This window comes from Hylobates moloch, unplaced genomic scaffold (genome assembly GCF_009828535.3).
Source record: "Hylobates moloch isolate HMO894 unplaced genomic scaffold, HMol_V3 SCAFFOLD_23, whole genome shotgun sequence".
Taxonomy (NCBI): domain Eukaryota; kingdom Metazoa; phylum Chordata; class Mammalia; order Primates; family Hylobatidae; genus Hylobates; species Hylobates moloch.
Window position 1 is genome coordinate 18,825,621 of NW_026652298.1, and position 22,122 is coordinate 18,847,742.

Genomic DNA, 22,122 nt, shown 5'->3' on the forward strand with positions numbered 1-22,122 from the left:
GTGAGCCACCACGCCCGGCGAATTTAACTTTTATCAGGAGCCCTATTACATTGATAATGGAGACGAAGAAAACAGCACAGTATGATCAAGTTTAACTAGGGGGTAATTAGCTGTAAAAGAACTCTCGACTCTTGCTCAAAGAGGTTCAAGCTGCTCTGCTTGTGCGGCAAGGGCAGTGTCCAAATGAAATACTACAAATCAGTCATCTGTCCTTCATTTTCTCCATTCCCCCCACTCACTACACAGCTAAGAAGGCTCAAAGGTACCCTGCAGACACTCAAAACTTGAGGGCACCCAACTCTTAGTTACGAGTGGTGGCAATCATAATGACAGAATGAAGTACCAGTGCAAGAAACTGAAAGCGTGTGGATGTCTCCAGGCTGGAAGTCTGGGTTCGAAATGTCTGCAATGCCTCGCACTTGTGGCCCGTGGGTATCCCTGATCTTCAGAAGCTACTGGTTTCTCCGCCAAACGAAGGGTATGCACCTCATGGACTCAGGTCAAAAAAGTCTTCTAAACAACCCTCTAATGTTTCTCTTTCACAGCCTGCCGGGCACACCCATCTTCAAAGGCAGCGGACGGAAAAGAAGTGCCAAGATGGATAGACATATGGCTGTCGCCGCACTCCCGTGTCCTAGCGCCAAGGCCGAATGACGACTTAGGAGATTTTTCCCCTCCAGGCTGCTGTTCCCAGGAGGTGTCCCAACGTCTCTAGTCCAGCCCCTAACTCAGCACTTTACATATCCGACGCTTAACGAAAGCTCTTCCAACTTTTTACCAGCGGTCTGCAGTTATTTTCACCAGTAGAGCCCGGATGAAAGAAGAGCGCGTAGTAACCGCGGCAACCGAAAAACCAGGCGGAAAGGGTGGGGCCCTGGGCGGAAGGGGCGGAGCCCTCGGGCTTTTTCCCGGCGTCCATTTAGAGGCGGGAAAAGAGACCTTCTGAGCACCTTTACTTGCTGAGTGGTAGCCTTTCCCCTCAACCAGCAATGGAGGAGCAGCCCCAGATGCAAGCCGCCGACGAGCCCGCGGACTCCGGAGGGGAAGGCGGGGCAGGCGGGCCGCCGCAGGTCGCCGGCGCCCAGGCGGCGCGCAGCGAGGACCGCATGACCCTGCTCCTCAGGTTGTTCCTTTTGACCTCCTCAGCCGGGGCCAAGTGGGCGTTGTGGCCCGGAACTCCGCCCTTGCTCAGAAGGGTTAGGGTTCGAATTCACGCTCGGTCACGTCAGGTCTCCGTGACTGCCTCATTCGCTTAAACTCTTGAAGCTCTTCATCAGCGAAGAGGAGAGAAAAATGATCCTCTGGTAGAGAGGTTATAAGGGTTAAATGAGATACTGTAGGAAAGTGTTGAGCACAGTGCCCTGGGCCCTTAGAAGCTATAATTTCTCCTCCTGTTTGCCCGCCCTCCCCTCACCTCTCTGGTTTACAGACAAAATGAATGCCAGAGCTAAACTGGAAGGAAGGTGCCCCTACCATTTCTTTTGTAACTACGACCCTTTGTAACCCAGAAGCTTTATGTGTTATAAATTCTACTAAGCGGATGATGTTTATACTTTTCCACTAAGCGGTTGCTGGGGAAGATTAGATGAGAAGGGACATTCGTCTTCTAAACTAGTGAGCAGGGGAAGGTCCTGGGCCAAATCTGCCTAACTGCCTATTTTTGTGTGACCACTCAAGCTAAGAATAGTTTTTATGTTTAAGTGTTGCAGGGAAAAGATCATAAAAATATTTCATAATACGTGAACTCTATTAGAAATTCAAGTTTCAGTTTCCATAAACAGTTTTATTAGAGTACAACTTTCCTGCCACAAAGGTGGAATTGAGTAGCTAAAACAGAGACCATGTGACTCACAAACCCTAAAAAATTTACTATCAGGTCCTTTACAGAAGAAAATTTGCGGTCCTCTATTCTATATCATAACAGAGGTAGTTTTAAAAAAATCATTATGGGCCGGGCGCAGTGGCTCACGCCTGTAATCCCAACACTTTGGGAGGCCAAGGCAGATGGATCACCTTAAGTCAGGAGTTCAAGACCAGCCTGTCCAACCATGGCCAACATGGTGAAACCCTGTCTCTACTAAAAATACGAAAATTAGCCGGGCGTGGTGGCGCACATCTGTAATCCTAACTGCTTGCAAGACTGAGGCAGGAGAATCACTTAAACCTGGGAGGTGGAGGTTGCATTGAGTTTAGATCATGCCACTGCCCTCCAGACTGGGTGACAGAGCGAGACTGTCTCAGAAAATAAATAAGTAAATAAAGTCAAAAGGCAGTTAGAGAATTATGAAACTGTCATGCAAGTGTGAAATATTTTGTAAATACAATTTATTTGGGAGGCTGAGGGCAGATCACGAGGTCAGGAGTTAGAGACCAGCCTGGCTAATATGGTGAAACCCCGTCTCTACTAAAAATACAAAAATTAGCTGGGCGTGGTGGTGGGCGCCTGTAATCCCAGCTACTCAGGAGGCTGAGGCAAGAGAACTGATTGAACCTGGGAGGCAGAGGTTGTAGTGAGCCAAAGATTGTGCCATTGCACTCCAGCCTGGGCAACAGAGCGAGACTCTTGACTCAAAAAAAAAAAAATTTTTAATTACCATTTTTTTTCTTTTTTAAATGTTTTGAAAAATGAAAAGACATCTATTTCATTTTTGTTGTTTTTTCCTCCTCCCCTTGCTGTCATCTTAAATTACCATTTGCTCATAGTTTTTCTACTTATGTATGATTTTTGAATTTATAGAACAACTGAAAAACTATATGAATTACTAATCCAAGGATTAGTATCTTTGTTATTTTTCTGTATCTCCTGATAAAAATCTGTGTTTGTAAATACAGTAGTTTGGGGTTTAATCATTTTGGTCTGTTCTTTGTATAGCAACCTCAGTTCAGTCTGGTCTATTAAAAATAAGCTGCCGGGCGCGGTGGCTCACACCTGTAATCCCAGCACTTTGGGAGGCCGAGGCGGGCAGATCATGAGGTCAGGAGATCGAGACCATCCTGGCTAACAGGGTGAAACCCCGTCTCTACTACAAATACAAAAAATTAGCCGGGCGTGGTGGCGGGTGCCTATAGTCCCAGCTACTCGGAGAGGCTGAGGCAGGAGAATGGCGTGAACCCAGGAGGCAGAGCTTGCGGTGAGCCGAGATTGCGCCACTGCACTCTAGCCTGGGCGAGAGTGCGAGACTCCGTCTAAAAAAAAAAAAAAAAAATGTTAAACACCAATTTTTTAACTTTTCCTGACAGATGCTGTATTCCCAGTGTATTCCATTTTGTGTCTTCCTCTGAGGGCTTGAAGTTCTTTATACCCATTTTAAATAAAATGAGGCCAAATTAGAAGTTTGTAATTAGGAGTTTAATTATTTATATTTATTTTGTTGGATCAGCTTCCAGAAAAGAATGAGTTGGTTCATCATATGGTAATGAGTAAAACCTTAATCAATAAATGTGACTTTATATTCTCTTTATCTGTTTTCAGGCTGAGAGCACAGACAAAACAGCAACTCTTAGAATATAAATCAATGATTGATGCAAGTAAGTATTTTCATTTTCAAATTAGGGTTTTGTTGTTTGTTTGTTTGTTTTTTTGAGACAGGGTCTTGCTGTCACCCAGGCTGTAATGCAGTGGCACAGTCTCTGGTTTACTGCAGCCTCAGCCTCCTGGGCTCCAGCAATCCTCCCACCTCAGCCTCCCAAGTAACTGGGACCACAGGCACATGCTACTGCGCCTGGCTAATTTTCTGTATTTTTTTGTAGAGACAGGGTTTTGCCACCACACCTGGCCTCAAATAAGATTTTGTGAGTTTGATGATTAACAGTACTGGAGTGAAAATAAAATTAACTTTACCAAAAATTGTTTATATATGTTCTAGTGTCGCAAAACTGGTAAACATGCAAGATATTTATAAAGTATGCTAAGTGTGCTGAAAGAAACAAAGGCATGATAAGAGGGAGGGGCTTCTTTTCATAGGGATGGCTTCTCTAAGAAGATGATTTTAGAGCTCAGATCCAAATGAGAAGAGTTTACATTCCAATAGTCTTTTTGTTCTCTGTATAGCTAGTACCATTTTTAAGGGATTGTGACATCCAGAAACTAGATTTAGTTAACACTGTAGAATTTCTATACCTAGGAGACGACAGATGTAAGGCAGGCCACAGGAAGTTTAGTTGTAGCCTTTGAAAGAAGGTGTTTATCTAAAACTGACTATCTGCTCTTTTGGAGGCCAAGACAAGAAGATCGCTTGAAGCTAAGAGTTTGAGATTAGCCTGGGAAACAAAGTGAGACCTCGTCCCTACAAAAATAAAAAAACTTAGCCAGATATGGTGATACATACCTGTAGTCCCAGCTGGGACACACTGCAACATCCAACTCCTGGGCTCAAGTGATTGAGTCACTGTACTGTACTCCACTCCACTGGGCAGCAGAGTGAGACTGTCAAGCAATCAACAGAGAAATAAGTATTGATTCTTTTACCATTTAAAAAATATATATATATGGCTGGGCTTGGTAGCTCACACCTATAATCCCAGCACTTTGAGAGGCCGAGGCAGGTGCATCACCTGAGGTCAGGAGCTCGAGACCAGCCTGACCAACGTGGAGAAACCCCGTCTCTATTAAAAATACAAAATTAGCCGGGCGTGGTGGTGCATGCCTGTAATCCCAGCTACTCGGGAGGCTGAGGCAGGAGAATCGCTTGAACCTGGGAGGTGGAGGTTGCAGTGACCCGAGATCACGCCATTGCACTCTGGCCTGGGCAACAAGAGCAAAAAAAAATATATATATATATATGTATATACACACACACACACATATATATGTGTGTGTATATACGTATATGTGTATATATGTATATGTGTATGTGTATATATATATATGACCGAGACTTTATTGGTTAAAGGATTGTTTTTTATAATAAAGACATCTATTTTAAAGGTACAATTTGATGAGTTTTGACAAATTTCTAAATCTGTATAATCACTACCACAATCAAGATACAGAACATTTTCGGCTGAGCATAGTGGATCAATCTGTAATCTCAGCACTTTGAGGGGCCAAGGCGAGAGGATTGCTTGAGCCCAGGGCAACCAGCCTGGGAAACATAGCGAGACCCCATCTCTAAAAAAACAAATTGGCCAGATGTGGTACCATGTGCCTGTAGACCCACCCAGCTGAGGTGGGAGGATTGCTTGAGCCTGGGATATCAAGGCTGCAGTGAGCCAAGATCACACCACTACACTCCAGCCTGGGCGACAGTGACAGAAGGAGACCCTGTCTCCCCAAAAAAAAGATATAGAACATTTTCTTTTTTTCTTTTTTCTGTTTTTGTTTTTTTTTTTTTTTGAGACGGAGTCTTGTTCTGTCGCCCAGGCTAGAGTGCAGCAGCGCGATCTCAGCTCACTGCAACCTCCGCCTCCCGGATTCACTGCCTCAGCCTCCCGAGTAGCTGGGACTACAGGTGCGCACCACAACGCCCAAAATACTAAAATTTTTGTATTTTTAGTAGAGACGGGGTTTCACCATGTTGGCCAGGCTGGTCTCTTAATTCCTGACCTCAGGTGATCCACCTGCCTTGGCCTCCCAAAGTACTGGGATTACAGGCGTGAGCCACCACACCCCTGGCCACACATGTGGCTTTTTAAAGCTAATTAAAATGAAATAAAATTTAAAATCAAGTGCATATCAAATGCTCAGTTGCCACATGTGGCCAGTGGCTATCCTATGGGATAGCATAGATGGGAAACATTTCCATCATCACAGGAAGTTCTAGGCTTTTTTCTGTTCCACTGAGGTATTTGTTGATCCCTACACAAGTGCCACATTGTCTTTGTTGGTTGGTGTTTTTTTTTTTTTTTGAGATGATCTTGCTCAGCCACCCAGGCTGGAGTGCAGTAGCAAGATTTTGGCTCACCGCAACCCCAACCTCGTGGGCTCAAGCGATCCTCCCACCTCAGCCTCCCGAGTAGCTGGGACTACAGGCATGCACTATTGTGCCTGGCTAATTTTCAGTAGAGACAGTTTCACTGTGTCGCCCAGGCTGGTCTCAAAAGGTTAGTCATCATTGAGATGGGCTGTAAATGTAAAATACAGACAGAATAATGTGAAATATGTCATTAGTAATGTTAAACTAACTGCACATTGAAATAATATTTTTGATCTATTGGTTAAATAAGTATATTAAAATTAAATTTCACTGTTGCTTTTCTGTAATGTGAAAACGACATTTTAAATGACGTCTTTTGCACTTGTGACTTACATTATATTCATTTTGGACAGCACCTTTCTAAAATGTTAGTAACTTCAAAAAATTATTTATTTGCAGGTGAAGAAAAAACTCCAGAACAAATTATGCAAGAAAAGCAAATCAAAGCGTATGTTATATTTAAAAATTTTATTTATGGTCTTTACTAAGATTTAATCATATTTTCTATTACTTTGTTGTTAGATGGAGTCTCACTATCATGCAGGCTGGAGTGCTGTGGTGTGATCATAGTTCATTGAAGCCACAACCTCCTGGGTTCAAGGGATCCACTGGCCTCAGCCTCCTGAGTAGCTGGAACTACAGGCTCATTGTACCACACCTGACTTTCTTTTTTTTTTTTTTTTTTTAAATATTTTGGGGCCAGGTGCGGTGACTCATGCCTGTAATCCCAGCACTTTTGAGAAGCCGAGGTGTGTGGATCACCCGAGGTCGGGAGTTCGAAACCAGCCTGACCAACATGGAGAAACCCCATCTCTACTAAAAACACAAAATTAGCCGGGCGTGATGGCACATGCCTGTAATCCCAGCTACTTGGGAGGCTGAGGCAGGAGAATCGCTTGAACCCGGGAGGCGGAGGTTGTGGTGAGCCAAGATCGCACCATTGCACTCCAACCTGGGCACCAAGAGCGAGACTCCGCCTCAAAAAAATATATATATTTTGTAGAGATGGGGCCTCACTTTGTTGCCCAGGCTGTTCTCAAACTCCTGGCCTCACGTAATCCTCCACCTTGGCCTCCTAAAGTTCTGGGATTGTAGGCAAGAGCCACTGAGCCTGGTCATAATCTCATTTTTCTATGCTATAACATTGTTTTTATTTTTCCTTTCCTTTATTTTTCCAAATAACTTGTGATGCATATATTGGGAAGTTGTTAATTTGGGGTGGAGATTTATACGTACACAAGTGATCACATTAGAACTTTCTGGTCTCCCTTTTTATAAGATACTAAGTGAAGTAGCTCAGGGGCATTAGTTTACCAAATGTGTAAATACACATTAGTATATTGAGCCTGTAGGATACTTGTATTTAGATAGAGGTGTTTTACTTTTTTAAGGGCTTATTCTATACATTTATTTCAATAATGTCTTTTCTGATATTGCTGAAATTCTTTTGCTCATGTTTCTTTGATAGTAAAATTGAAGACCTGGAAAATGAAATTGAAGAGGTGAAAATTGCTTTTGAGATAAAACAGCTTGCATTAGACAGGTAATTATTACATTTTAAATATAAGCATTGTGAACTGACTGCAAAATGGGTATGAGGGCAAAGTGGAGGGAATCTTTTAACTGGGCTGAATGAATTAGTCAAGCACAGTGATGATTAGATAATGGTCACACAAAATTTTTATTATTGTTATTATTTTTTAATTTGACAAGGTCTCACTCTTGCCCACGCTGGAGTACAGCGACATGATCACTGCTCACTGTAGCCTCAACCTCCCAGGCTCAAGCAATCCTCCTGCCTCAGCCTCTGGAGCAGCTGGGACTACAGGCATGCAAAACCACGCTTGGCTAATTTTTTTTACTTTTTATGGAGATTGGGTCTCACTGTGCCCAGGCTGGTCTTGAACTCCTAGGCTCAAGCGATCTTCTCACCTCAGCCTCCCCAAAATGCTGGGATTACACAAGCCCAGCCTGGTCACATAGATTTTGAGCCCTGAGAGAAAATTTGCATTACAGATGCTCCTCAATTTGCAATGGGTTTAGGTCCTGATAAATCCATTGTAAGTTGAAAATATGATCAGTGAAAAATGCATTTAATACACCTAACCGGGCCGGGCACGGTGGCTCGCACCTGTAATCCCAGCACTTCGGGAGGCCAAGGTGGGTGGATCACCTGAGGTCAGGAGTTCAAGACCAGCCTGAACAACAATGCAAAACCCTGTCTCTACTAAAAATACAAAAATTAGCCAGGTGTGGTGGTGTGTGCCTGTAATCCCAGCTACTAGGGAGGCTGAGGCAGGAGAATCACTTAAACCCAGGAGGCAGAGGTTGCAGTGAGCCACGATCACGCCACTGTGCACTCCATTGTGGGTGACAGAGCAAGATTCCCTCTCAAAAAACAAAAATAAAGTTTTAAAGTTTATAGTCATATATGGTTTTGTATTCCCTAAGTCCTTCATTTCAGGCCCATCCTGATCTTTTTAGTGCCTTAATCCTTCCACTGGCTTTGCACAAAAGTAGATGGTTCAGAGAACTCATTCAGCTCAGGCCAGGTTTCCGATTCACCTGGCCCCTCATTCTAGCAGTGTATACCCACACGCAACAGCCCTATCCATCTTGGTGTTATTTCATATTTCTATGTTTTATTTCTCAAAGTATTTCTCATGTAATAATATTTTAAAACCTACTTCTGTTTTATGTATATTTGAAGGGAAATCAATCTTTGTCATATTTTGAATTTTTTTAATGTACCACAAATGTTATCCATGTTTTATAATGCAAGCTTTTTCTCTCTCATAGGATGAGACTTTCAACTGCACTTAAAAAAAACCTGGAGAAAACTAGCACCCAGTCTAGGTATGATTTTTTTTTCTCTGGATTCGGTAAGGATGGGATCTGCATAGTGACTTTAGTTTTGTGAATTTTAAAAAATTATTACTGCCAACTACCTTTATCTGGGGAATAAGGAAAGTGATGAAATTTTTGTAGGACCTCCCCAGAATTACAGCAACTTTTATAGTTCTAATTATATTTTGTTCATATGGATTGTAACTGTAAGAAGCAGAAGAGTTTGTCCAGAAGATTGGAAAATTTTAAGGGAAAGCTTTAAAAGTTCACTTTTTTCAGTATTTACTATAAATCAGGAACAGGGCTATCTCATTTAATCCATCCAAAACACAGTGAGATAGGAAATATATGCCTCATTTTTTATTGGTAGAAATGAGCTTGTTTGGATCAAACAATTTCCCATGGGATATAATATAAAGACTAGCAGGTCTCAGCAAACTGTCGCAAGGACAAAAAACCAAACACCGCATGTTCTCACTCATAGGTGGGAATTGAACAATGAGAACACATGGACACAGGAAGGGGAACATCACACACTGGGGACTGTTGTGGGGTGGGGGTAGTGGGGAGGGATAGCATTAGGAGATATACCTAATGGTAAATGACGAGTTAATGGGTGCAGCACACCAACATGGCACATGTATACATATGTAACAAACCTGCACGTTGTGCACATGTACCCTAAAACTTAAAGTATAATAATAATAAAATTTGAAAAATAAATAAATAAAATAATAAAAATTATTATGAGCAAAAAAAAAAAAAGACTAGCAGGTCAGGTCCTTTGTATCCTGGTGTCTGGCCTCAGAGGTCTTACCTATGATTTTATCTCCCAAAGGTCTTGTGATAAAATATCCCCTTCCCCTGAGCACCAGAAAAATTCCCGCATGGGTATAAGCACTTTTTTTTTTTGGAGATGGAATCTCGCTGTGTCATTCAGACTGAAGTGCAGCTCACTCCAACCTCCACCTGTCCGGTTCAAGCAATTCTCATGCCTCAGCCTCCTGAATAGCTGGGATTACAGGCACCTGCTACAACTCCTGGGTAATTTTTGTATTTTTAGTAGAGACAGGGTTTCACTATGTTGGCCAGCCTGGTCTGATCTAGGCACTTCTATCTTGAGTATCTTAGCCCACACTGATAACACGTTTTCCCCATATTCCAGCTAAATCCAGGATTACATAAATCCAAAAATCTGAATTTGAACAGATAACTTTTTCTCTCCCATAAAAGGAAAGTTTAGCCTGGGTACAGAGGCTCATGCTTGTAATCCCAGCACTTTGGGGGCCTGAGGCAGGAGGATAGCTTGAGCTCAGGCATTTGAGATCAGCCTGGACAACATAGGGAGGCCTTATCTCTACAAAAAATTTTTAAAAATTAGCCAGGCGTGGTGGAGCCACCAGTAGTCCTTGCTACTCCAGAGGCTGAGGGGAGAGGATCAGCCTCCTGCCTTGATTCTAGGAGGTCCTGGGGCTGCAGTAAGCTGTGATCTTGCCACAGCACCTTAGCCTGGGCAACAGTGAGACCCCATCTCAAAAAAAAAAAAAAAAAAAATTCTTGAGTTAAAGGTGTGGGTTGCAGGACAGCAGGATAGATTCATCACATTGTTACTGAAATGTCAGGGCTTTGGTCTAGGTCCTGTTGCTTGCTGCACAGAAATGTAATCACTGACGTGAGTGTTGTCAGGAAGAAGGCTTTGAGTACTGTAGCCAAAGAGAGGGGAGATCAGTCTCATCTCCTAGATGGACTAAAATTAAGGAGGTGTTTTGTTTTGTTTTGTTTTGTTTTGTTGAGACAGGGCCTCACTGTTGCTCAGGCTGGAGTGCAGTGGCGTGATCCTAGCTCACTGCCACCTTGACCTCCCAGGTTCAAGTGATCCACCTCAGCCTCCCAAGTAGCTGGGACTACAGGTGCCCGCCACTGTGCCTGGCTAATTTTTGTATTTTTTGTAGAGATGGGGTTTTGCCATGTTGCCCAGGCTGGTCACGAACTCCTGAGCTCAAAGGGATCCACCTGCGTTGGCCTTCCAAAGTGCTGAGATTACAAGTGTGAACCATCACACCCTGCCAAATTAAGGGTTTATATAGCAGGGAAGATATGTAACCATGTATGGGAAGACAGGAATTAGGGAGGGGTAAGGAAGAGGAGTTAGTCAGTAGGAAGCAGGTTAGGCAGTCATGATGGGTGAGGGGGTCTGATGTCTTATTGTCCAGAGGGTGTGATCTTGTAAGTTTCAGTTCCTTGATACTATCTGGGAGTCCTGATGGTTGGTTTCCTGAGAAAGGAACTCAGATAAGACAACTGTAACTTTCTCAAGCTTTAAGACTGGGAGGGTCAGTTTCTATGTTTATTCAAAAGAAATCATAAACATCAGTTCTATGGGACAATTGGGCCAGTTTCACTGTTGACACCAAAAAACAACAGAAGGGTCAGGCCAGTGCGGTGGCTCACGCCTGTAATCCCAGCACTTTGGGAGGCCAAGGCAGGTGGATGATCTGAGGTCAGAGGTTCAAGGCCAGCCTGGCCAACTTGGTAAAATCCCATCTCTACTAAAAATGCAAAAATTGGCCAGGCGCGGCGGCTCACGCTTGTAATCCCAGCACTTTGGGAGGCCAAGGCAGGTGGATCACGAGGTCAGGAGATCGAGACCACGGTGAAACCCCGTCTCTACTAAAAATACAAAAAATTAGCCGGGTGTGGTGGCGGGCGCCTGTAGTCCCAGCTACTCGGAGAGGCTGAGGCAGGAGAATGGCGTGAACCCGGGAGGCGGAGCTTGCAGTGAGCCGAGATTGCATCACTGCACTCCAGCCTGGGCGACAGAGAGAGACTCCGTCTCAATGGTGGCAGGTACCTGTAATCCCAGCTACTCGGGAGGCTGAGGCAGGAAAATCGCTTGAACCCAGGAGGCGGAGGTTGCAGTGAGCTGAGATTGCGCCACTGCACTCCAGCCTGGGCAACAGAGTGAGACTCTCTCGAAAAAAAAAAAAAAATAGCAAGGTCAAATAGGCTGAGGCAGTGTTTTATTAGCACATTTTAAAGTTTATAACTGTTAAAAAAATTAATTGGGATGCAACTGGAATGCCATTAGGCAGAACCATCTTTAGCCTTGAGTTCCATCACCTTGGGATTCTCATGTAAGCCTGATGTAAACAGTAAAATGGAACTTAAGCTTACCCAATGAGAAACTGCCAACTAACTTCTAACTAGAGATGTTCCACTTTAACCAGCCAATTATATTTTCTGTCTTCTATGAACACCTTATAAAAGCTTCCTCACTCAACTCCCACAGTAGAGCACTAAACAGCTTACAATCCTGTGCTGCCAGATGCATGAATTGTCTTCTCAAATAAACTTGTTAGATTTTAATATGCCTAAATTTATCTTTTAAGACAACCAAATATAGCCGTAAATAGTAGAAAAATGAGTTCAGCTCTCCCAGGTTTGTGCAGATTCCCCTTTTGACCTTCTCAGTTAGTTGCTTCTACAGTGTTTTTCACACCTGGCTGACTATTAGAATAATGTCTATTATAATTATCACATTGTTGGTCCTATCCCAAACTTTCTGAATCAGCATATCTTTTTTTTTTTTTTTTTTTTGAGACAGAATCTTGCTCTGTCACCCAGGCTGGAGTGCAGTGGCACGATCTTCTTGGCTCACTGCAACCTCTGCCTCCCGGGTTCAAGCGATTCTCCTGCCTTGGCCCCCTGAGTAGCTGGGATTACAGGCGCACACCATCACACCTGGCTAATTTTTGTATTTTTAGTAGAGATGGGGTTTTGCCATGTTGTCCAGGCTAATCTCGAACTTCTGACTTCAAGGGATCCACTGTACCTGACCTTTTTTTTTTTTTTTTAAATAGAGATGTGGTCTTGCTATATTGCCCGGGTCTCAAACTCCTGAGCTCAAGCAATCCTCGTGCCTCAGCCTCCCAAAGTGCTGAGATTACAGGCATGAGCCACTGAACCAGCATATCTGAAGGTCAGGAACTAGGAATCCTTACTTAACGAGCCTCCCAAGTGACTGTGGCACTCTGAAGTATGAGAGCCACTGCTCTGCCCAGCCTTATTCCATACCGTTTTGCTCCAGCCATACCAAACTACTTGATCTAGGTAATTACTTTATATCCTTATTCCACCCTGTGCATAACTCTGGTTCATATTTGTTACTGTGCTACAGTATGATTGTGGATTTATTTTTCTCCACTAGATTCTTTCCTCTTTGAAAACAGATACTGTGTTTTATTTTATTTTACATTCCTGGCACCTGGCATAGTTCTTGAAAGCATGTAGTAAGTACTCAAAAATATTTGTTAAAGAAGTAAAAAGCAGTTTGTTCCTTGAAACTATTCTGTATGCTGCAATAATGGCGGATACATGTAATTATACATATGTCAAAACCCAAAGAATGGGTGGGGCCTCAGTAGCTCATGTCTATAATCCTACTACTTTGGGAGGCTGAAGAGGGAGGATTGCTTCAACCCTGGAGTTCCAGACCAGTCTGGGCAACATAGGGAGACCCCGTCTCTACAAAAAATTTAAAAATTAGTGGGACATGGTAGTGTATGCCTATAATCCCAGCTGCTTCTGAGGCTGAGGCAGGATGATCACTTGAGCCCAGGAGGTTGAGGTTGCAGGAAGCTGTGATTGTGCCACTGCACTCCGGCCTGGGTGGCAGAGTAAGACCCTGTCACGAAAAACAAACCCATAGGATATACACAAGCAAGAGTGAACCCTGATGTAAAATCTGGACTTTGGGTAACAATGATGTGTCGATATAGGTTTGTTGATTGTAACAAATGTGCCACTTTGGTGTAGGGGATGTTGATAATGGGTGAGGCTATGCATGTGTCAGGGGTAGGGTGTATATGAGAAATCTCTGTACCTGCCACTCAGTTTTGCTGTGAAACTAAAATTGCTCTAAAAAATACATTCAAAACAAAAGCAGCTTGTTAAAATTGCTCTAAAAAATAAATTCAAAACAAAAACTAAAATTGCTCTAAAAAATAAATTCAAAACAAAAGCAGCTTGTTAGGAAGTTATTAGGGTGTTTCCTCTCCAAATATGAAATTTTTAGAAATGTTCCCACATTTTTAAATTTGGTATTCTTCAATGTCTGTGACCAAATATTTTTCTAGGGAAATGCATATCTATTTTTAACAGAAATTTAGTTTACATCAAACTTTTCCAGATTTATTTTGTTAAACTGACTTTTTATCCAAGTGTATGGTGGATTTAATGAAAGTAAGTTTTCACTCATTGATTCCTTCATTAATGACAGTTATTATTTTTAATTAAGTTACAAATCACCTTAATAAATCATCTTTTTGTTTCCTTTTCAGTGTGCTCATGGATAACATGAAACACCTATTAGAGCTAAATAAATTAATAATGAAATCACAGGAGGTAAATTTACACATTAGGCCGATTATGCATTCTCATGATTTTACTCTCAACTTCTTGCTGGTAACTGTATTGTATAGATTAAATAGGATTGTCCAAAGGGAATGCTATGATTGGAATTCGCTGTCCTTGAGTTCTTTCTTTTTTTCAAAATTCTATTATTTCTGACTAATGTTGAACATTATCTACTTATAATTTAAGTTACTGTCTTCCTTTTGCTGTCTGGAAATAGAGGAATTGAAAACCGGAACTTTAGATAACTAAGGCTAGTAGATAAACTCAGTGATTTAAGTATTACAGGTTTGTCCTTACATACAGTAATGTGCTTTAACTTTTTTATTTTTAATAACAGGAATCTTGGGATTTAGAGGAAAAACTGCTTGATATTAGAAAGAAGAGATTGCGTATGTAGAACACTTTTTTTTGGCAGAACACATTTTGCTTGCTTTATAGATTGATAAGGCCAGATCTCCTGGCCACTAAGAAATTTCCTAATTTCTGACTTTCAAAATTCCTTAAAATTTTGTACATGGCAGCTTAAAAAGTGATATAAAGTACATTTTGTTCTATTTATTCTCATTGTTTTAGAAGTTTATTTTCATTTTTTGTTTGCTTTTTTCTGAGACAGAGTCTTGCTCTATCACCCAGGTGGAATGCAGTGACTCAATCTTGGCTCACTGCAACCTCTGCCTCCCAAATTCAAGTGATTCTCCTGCCTCAGCCTCCTGAATAGCTGGAACTACAGGCACCCACCACCAAGCCTGGCTAATTTTTGTATTTTTATGTTTAAAAAAATTTTTTAATATGGTATTTTTTTTGGAGACAGAATCTCACTCTGTCGCCCATGCTGGAGTGCAGTGGCACGATCTCGACTCACTGCATCCTCCGCCTCCTGGGTTTGAGCAATTCTTGTGCCTCAGCCTCCAGAGTAGCTGAGATTACAGGCGTGTCCCACCACACCTCGCTAGTTTTTGTATTTTTTTAGTAGAGGTGGGATTTCACCATGTTGGCCAGGCTGGTCTTGAACTCCCGACCTCAGATGATCCACCTGCCTCACCCTCTCAAAGTGCTGGTTACAGGCGTGAGCCACTGCACCTGGCCAAATTTTTGTATTTTTAGTAGGGACAGGGTTTCACCATGTTGGCCAGGCTGGTCTCGAACTCCTGACCTCAAGTGATCTGCCTGCCTTGGCCTCCCAAAGTGGTGGGATTACAAGCATGAGCCACAGTGCTGTGCCTCATTATTTTAGAACTTTAAATTACAAAATTAATACATTCTCAGAAGGGGAAAAATAAAAGAATGTAGTAAATTATAATGCAAAAGTAATGCGTCTTTTCTGTGTGACCAGTTTGGTATTTATCATTCTAGACTTTTCCATGTCCATGTAAACATTTATATATATATATATAATTTCTAAATGATCAAATGATGTGTATGGATCTACAGCCTTTTCACTTAATTTATCATGACATGAGATGGTTTTTTGCATTGAAACTGTTGAAATGTTTATTTCAAAGGCAATACACACTGTAGAACATTTGGAAACAAAGGTATACAAAGGAAAAGTTAAATTTTTTTTATTTTCCATCAAAAGATAATCAGTCTTCAAAGCTTTTTTTTTTTTTTCTTTTCTTTCTTCTTTTTTTGGTGAGAAAGGGTCTTGTTCTGTCACCCAGGCTGGAGTGCAGTGGCGTGATCATAGTTCACTGCAGTTCAGTGCAGCTTTGAACTCCTGGGTTCAAGCCATCCTCCCACCTCAGCTCCCAAGTAGCTGGGAATACAAGTGCACTCCACCACCACGCCCAGCTAACTTTTTTGTTTTTTGTTGACATCGAATCTTGCTGTGTTACCCAGGTTTATCTTGAACTTCTGCCCTCAACGATCCTCCTGCCTTGGCCTCCCAAAGTGCTAGGATTACAGGCATAAGCTACTGCATGTGGCCTGTATTTCTTTCTTTTTTTTTTTTTTTTTTTTTTTTTTTGTGAGACGCTGTCTCGCTCTGTCGCCCAGGCTGGAGTGCAGTGGTGCAATCTCGGCTCACTGCAACGTCTGCCTCCCGGGTTGAAGAAATTCTCTGCCTCAGCTTCCCGAGTAGCTGGGATTACATGCGCCAACCAGCATGCCTGGCTAATTTTTTGTATTTTTAGTAGAGACGGGGTTTCACCATCTTGGCCAGGCTGGTCTTGAACTCCTGATCTCGTGATTCATCCACCTCTCACTCTGAAAGTGTTGGGATTACAAGTGTGAGCCATCGCACCCAGCCTTTTTTTTTGAGATGGAGTCTCGCTCTGTCGGCCAGGCTGGAGTGCGGTGGCGCGATCTCAGCTCATTGCAAGCTCCACCTCCCGGATTCAAGCGATTCTCCTGTCTCAGCCTTCTGAGTAGCGGGGACTGCAGGCGCCCGCCACCACGCCCGGCTAATTTTTTGTGTTTTTAGTAGAGACGGGGTTCACCATGTTAGCCAGGATGGTCTTGATCTCCTGACCTCGTAATCCACCCGCCTCAGCCTCCCAAAGTGCTGGCATTACAGGCGTGAGGCACCTCACCCAGCCAACCTTTTTTTGTTTGTTTTTGTTTTGAAATAGTTTCGCTCTGTTGTCCAAGCTGGAGTGCAGTGGCGCGATCTTGGCTCTCTGCAACCTGTCTCCTGGATTCAAGCCATTCTTCTACCTCAGCCTCCCGAGTAGCTGGGATTACAGGCGTGCCACCACGCCTGGCTAATTTTTGTATTTTTAGTAGATACAGGGTTTCACCATGTTGTCCAGGCTGGTCTCGAACTCCTCACCTGCCCTCCTCTGCCTCCCAAAGTGCTGGGATTATAGGCGTAAGCCACTGTGACCGGCCTCTTTGTTTTTTGAGACAGGGTCTTATTCTGTTACTCAGGCTGGAGGCACACTCATGGCTCACTACAGCCTCGACTTCCTGTACTCAAGCAATCCTTTCACCTCAGCATCCCTGATAGTTGGGACTACAGGTGCATGCCACCATGCCTGGCTAATTGTTTTTTTTTTTTTTTTTTTTTTTTGAGACAGAGTCTCGCTCTTTCACCCAGGCCGGACTACAGTGGTGCTATCTAGGCTCACTGCAAGCTCCGCCTCCCAGGTTCACACCATTCTCCTGCCTCAGCCTCTCGAGTAGCTGAGACTACAGGCGCCCGCCGCCGCGCCCAGCTAATTTTTTGTATTTTTAGTAGAGACGGAGTTTCACCGTGTTAGCCAGGATGGTCTCGATCTCCTGACCTCATTATCTGCCCGCCTCGGCCTCCCAAAGTGCTGGAATTACAGGCGTGAGCCACCGTGCCCAACCTTAATTGTTTTTTTTTTCTGTAGAGTTTTTTTGTTTGTTTGTTTTGTTTTGTTTTTTGAGACGGAGTCTCACTCTGTCACCCAGGCTGGAGTGCAGTGGCACCATCTCAGCTCACTGCAAGCCCCACCTCCCAGGTTCACACCATTCTTCTGCCTCACCTCAGCCTCCTGAGTAGCTGGGAGTACAGGCACCCACCACCACGCCCAGCTAATTTTTTTGTATTTTTAGTAGAGACGGGGTTTCACCGTATTAGCCAGGATGGTCTCCATCTCCTGACCTTGTGATCCGCCCGCCTCGACCTCACAAAGTGCTGGGATTACGGGCATGAGCCACCACACCCGGCCTTTTTTTCTGTAGATTTCTTAAATTTATTTTTCTGTAGAGACAGGATTCACCATGTTACACAGGCTGGTATAGAACTCATGGGCTCAAGTGATCTGCCCACCTTGGCCTCCCAAAGTGCTGGGATTACAGATGGGATCCCATGATCCACTGTGCCCGGCCAGATTTGTTGGTTGAGTTTTTTTTTTTTTTTTTACGGAATTTCTCTCTTGTGCCCAGGCTGGAGTGCAATGGCGTGATCTCGGCTCATCGCACCTCGTTTGAGCGATTCTCCTGCCTCAGCCTCCCGAGTAGCTGGGATTACAAGCGCCCGCCACCACTCCCAGCTAATTTTGTCTTTTTAGTAGAGATGGGGTTTCTCCACATTGGTCAGGCTGGTCTCAAACTCTCTACCTCAGGTGATCTACCCACCTCAGCCTCCCAAAGTGCTGAGATTACAGGCATGAGCCACCATGCCCAGCCGGTTTTTTTTGTGTGTTTTTTTTTTTGAGATGCAGTTTTGCTCTTGTTACCCAGGCTGGAGTGCAATGGTGCAATCTCGGCTCACTACAACCCCTGCCTCCCGGGTTCGAGCAGTTCTCCTACCTCAGCCTCCTGAGTAGCTGGGATTACATGGAATTATAGGCGCCTGCCACCATGCCCCACTGATTTATATTTTTAGTAGAGACGGGTTTCACTATGTTGGCCAGGTTGGTCTCCAACTCCTGCCCTCAGGTGATCCACCCTTCTCAGCCTCCCACAGTGCTGATAACAGGCATGAGTCACTGCACCCTGCTCAGATTTGTCATTTGTAAACATTATATAGATTTGCTTGTTAGCAAATAATCTCAGGGTCAGTAGTAGTATTGGTCATCTTGTCTATTCCCCCCACTTTTTTTAAGTAGAATCAGGGTCTTGCTATGTTTCCCAGGGTGGTCTCGAACTTCTGGCGATCTTCCTGCCTCAGCCTTCCAAAGTGTTGGAATTATAAGAATGAGCCACCCACGCTCAGGCTGATGATTCATTTTCTCCACTGCATTCCAACCTCTTTTAATACATTAATGTTGAAGAAAAGGCCCCTGAAATACATCCATTTGTATTTCCAAGTAGTTTAATTCTTAGACTATTTCCAGTAATACAAAAAATGGTTGATGATGTTTATCCCTGGAGAGGGGAATCTTGCTTTTTTTTTTTTTTTTTTCTGAGACAAGAGTTTCACTCTTGTTGCCCAGGCTGGAGTGCAATGGTGCAATCTTGGCTTACTGCAACCTCTGCCTCTGGGTTCAAGTGATTCTCCTGCCTCAGCCTCCTGAGTAGCTGGGATTATAGGCACGTGCCACCATGCCCAGCTAATTTTTGTATTTTTCATAGAGACGGGGTTTCGCCATGTTGGCGGGGCTGGTCTCGAACTCCTGACCTCAGGTGATCCACCCACCTCGGCCTCCCAAAGTGCTGGGATTACAGGCGTGAGCCACCGTGCCCGGCCAAGGAATTTTACTTTTCATTTAAAATTAATCTTATTTGGCCAGGCATGGTGGCTCATGCCTGTAATCCCAGCACTTTGGGAGGCTAGGTGGGTGGATCACTTGAGGTCAGGAGTTGGAGAACAGCCCAGCCAACATGGCAAAACCCCCATCTATACTAAAAATGCGAACATTAGCCAGGTGTGGTGGTGGGCACCTGTAATCCCAGCTATTCAGGACTCTGAGGCAGGAAAATCACTTGAACCCCCGGGAGGCGGAGGCTGCAGTGAGCCGAGATCGCACCACTGCACTCCAGCCTAGGCAACAGTGAGACTCCATCTCAAAAAAAATAAATAAAATAAATGTTTATATGTTTCATTTTTGTAATTTAAGAGACAAAAAATATATGTATTTCCTACTTATTTTGGCAACCCAAAATAAGCCCTTATTACATGATGCCACTTGAAACATCTGTAGACAGCTGTTATTGTCATACAGAAATACCTGGAACATTTCGCTAAGGGCATTGCTAAGTACAAAATTAGAATATTGTTATTTTGCACCAGGGAAGTCATTTTCAGATCATAATAAAATTGCAACCTAAAATGCTGCTTATTAAAATTTTTCTCTTGACTAAAATAACCAAGAAGTGATCTGCTTCATAATTTTTCAAGATCCTTGTTTGTAGAGGTATTATATATGGTATATTATTTTATTTTTAACCTAACAGAATTAAAACAAGCTTCAGAAAGTAAGCTTTTAGAAATACAGACTGAAAAGAACAAACAGAAGATTGATTTGGACGGTATGGAAAACTCAGAGAGGATAAAGATTATACGACAAAACCTACAGATGGAGATAAAAATTACTACCGTTATTCAACATGTGTTCCAGGTAACATTTATGTAAACTAGCAAGAGTTTCACTCTTGTTGCCCAGGCTGGAGTGAAATGGCTCGATCTCAGCTCACTGCAACCTCCGCCTCCTGGTTCAAGCAATTCTGTCTCAGCCTCCTGAGTAGCTGGGATTACAGGCGCCCAACCACCACGCCTGGCTAATTTTTTAATTTTTAGTAGAGACGGAGTTTCACCATGTTGGCTAGGCTGGTCTCAAACCCCTCGCCTTAGGTGATCTGTCCGCCTCAGCCTCCCAAAGTGCTGGGATTACAGGCGTGAGCCACTGTGCCTGGCCAACTATTCGATGATGCTATTATACAGTATTGACTTAACTTTCAGCTAGTTTTTGATCTTGATGAAATAATTCAATGTTTAATATTGTTCTGTTTATATATATCTGGAATGTGTGTATATTTAATGTTTAAGGTCTTCATTTTTCTTTTTTTTTCAGACAGAGTCTTGCTCTGTGGCCCAGGCTGGAGTGCAGTGGCGTGATCTTGGCCCATTGCCACCTCCTCCTGGGTTCAAGCGATTCTCCTGCCTCAGCCTTCTGAGCAGCTGGGATTATAGGCATCTGCCACCACACCTGGCTAATTTTTGTATTTTTGGTAGAGATGGGGTTTCGCCATGTTGGCCAGGCTGGTCTTGAACTCCGACCTCAGGTGATCCACCTGCCTCAGCCTCCCAAAGTGCCGGGATTACAGGCTTGAGCCACTGCACCCAGCACACTGCAAGTATTTTTAACAAGTAAAACCTATCCATGGAAACTGATGAGGCATAAAAAATTATTGTAAACATCGTAAATATTCCCTAACATTATGGAGATCAAGGCTAAAGCCTTATCAAAAGTGGAAATGAAAATAGAAGAATGCTGCCGGCTGTGGTGGCTTATGCCTGTAATCCCAGCACTTTGGGAGGCCAAGGTGGGCGGATCACGAGGTCAGGAGTTTGAGGCCAGCCTGGCCAAGAGACCAGCTGAGCCAATATGGTGAAACCCTGTCTCTACTAAAAATACAAAAATTAGCCAGGCGTAGTGGTGGGCGCCTGTAATCCCAGCTACTCAGGAGGCTGAGGCAGGAGAATTGCTTGAACCTGGGAGGCGGAGGTTGCAGTGAGCTGAAGACCGCACCAGTGCACTCCAGCCTGGGTGACACAGAGCAAGACTCTGACTCAAAAGAAAAAAAATAGAAGAATGTATTATCATTTTTTTCTTATGATCACAGAGCTACACATGTAGTAAATGTTAATTATTTGATAAGATTCATGAAAAATGATATTCTAAAATCTTGTTAAATTTTTAAAGTACTTGTAACTTTAAAACAATTTTTTTTCTTTACAGAACCTTATTTTGGGGAGTAAAGTCAATTGGGCTGAGGATCCTGCCCTTAAGGAAATTGTTCTGCAGCTTGAGAAGAATGTCGACATGATGTAATAAGAATTCATTTCTGACATATTTTACATTTCTGGCAATCTCAACTCCTACTTGGAATACTTCTGTGCATTTGTCTGTCCACCGTAATTTTAGAAAAGCATATCCATAACGTTTGCAGTTGTACAGTTGTGGTTAGTTATTTGTAGTGGGATTGAAAGTAATTTTTTTCTTTTTATATTTCTCTATTTAGTTTGCTTTTTTTTTTGAGATGGAGTCTCGCTTTGTCGCCCAGACTGGAGTGCAGTGGCGTGATCTCGGCTCACTGCAACCTCTGCCTCCCGGGTTCAAGCAGTTCTGCCTCAGCCTCCCGAGTAGCTGGGACTAAAGGTGCACGCCGCCATGCCCAGCTAATTTTTTGTATTTTAGTAGAGACGGGGTTTCACCGTGTTGTCCAGGCTGGTCTCGGAACTCCTGAGCTCAAGCAATCTGCCGCCTCGGCCTACCAAAGTGCTAGGATTACAAACGTAAGCCACCGAGCCTGGTCTAGTTTGCATTTTTTTCTATCAGTTTTATAAGTTAAGAAATAAAAGGAATTAATGTTA

At 43.3% G+C, this 22,122-nt stretch overlaps 1 protein-coding gene across 2 annotated transcripts; it reads left to right on the forward strand.

The window, feature by feature from the left end:
- The first annotated feature begins 923 nt into the window (after window positions 1-923).
- On the forward strand, window positions 924-22,122 carry CENPH (centromere protein H). 2 transcript variants are annotated; one of them, XM_032145015.2, is made up of 9 exons: window positions 924-1,123; window positions 3,473-3,528; window positions 6,315-6,363; window positions 7,384-7,458; window positions 8,715-8,771; window positions 14,102-14,165; window positions 14,515-14,566; window positions 19,983-20,146; window positions 21,488-22,122. In XM_032145015.2, exons 1-9 carry the CDS (start codon window positions 990-992, stop codon window positions 21,578-21,580), a joined length of 744 nt encoding a protein of 247 aa, XP_032000906.1. In that variant the 5' UTR covers window positions 924-989; the 3' UTR covers window positions 21,581-22,122. The 2 variants fall into 2 exon arrangements, with proteins under 2 accessions (XP_032000906.1, XP_058290095.1); XM_058434112.1 differs by lacking the exon at window positions 924-1,123 and adding an exon at window positions 1,238-1,304.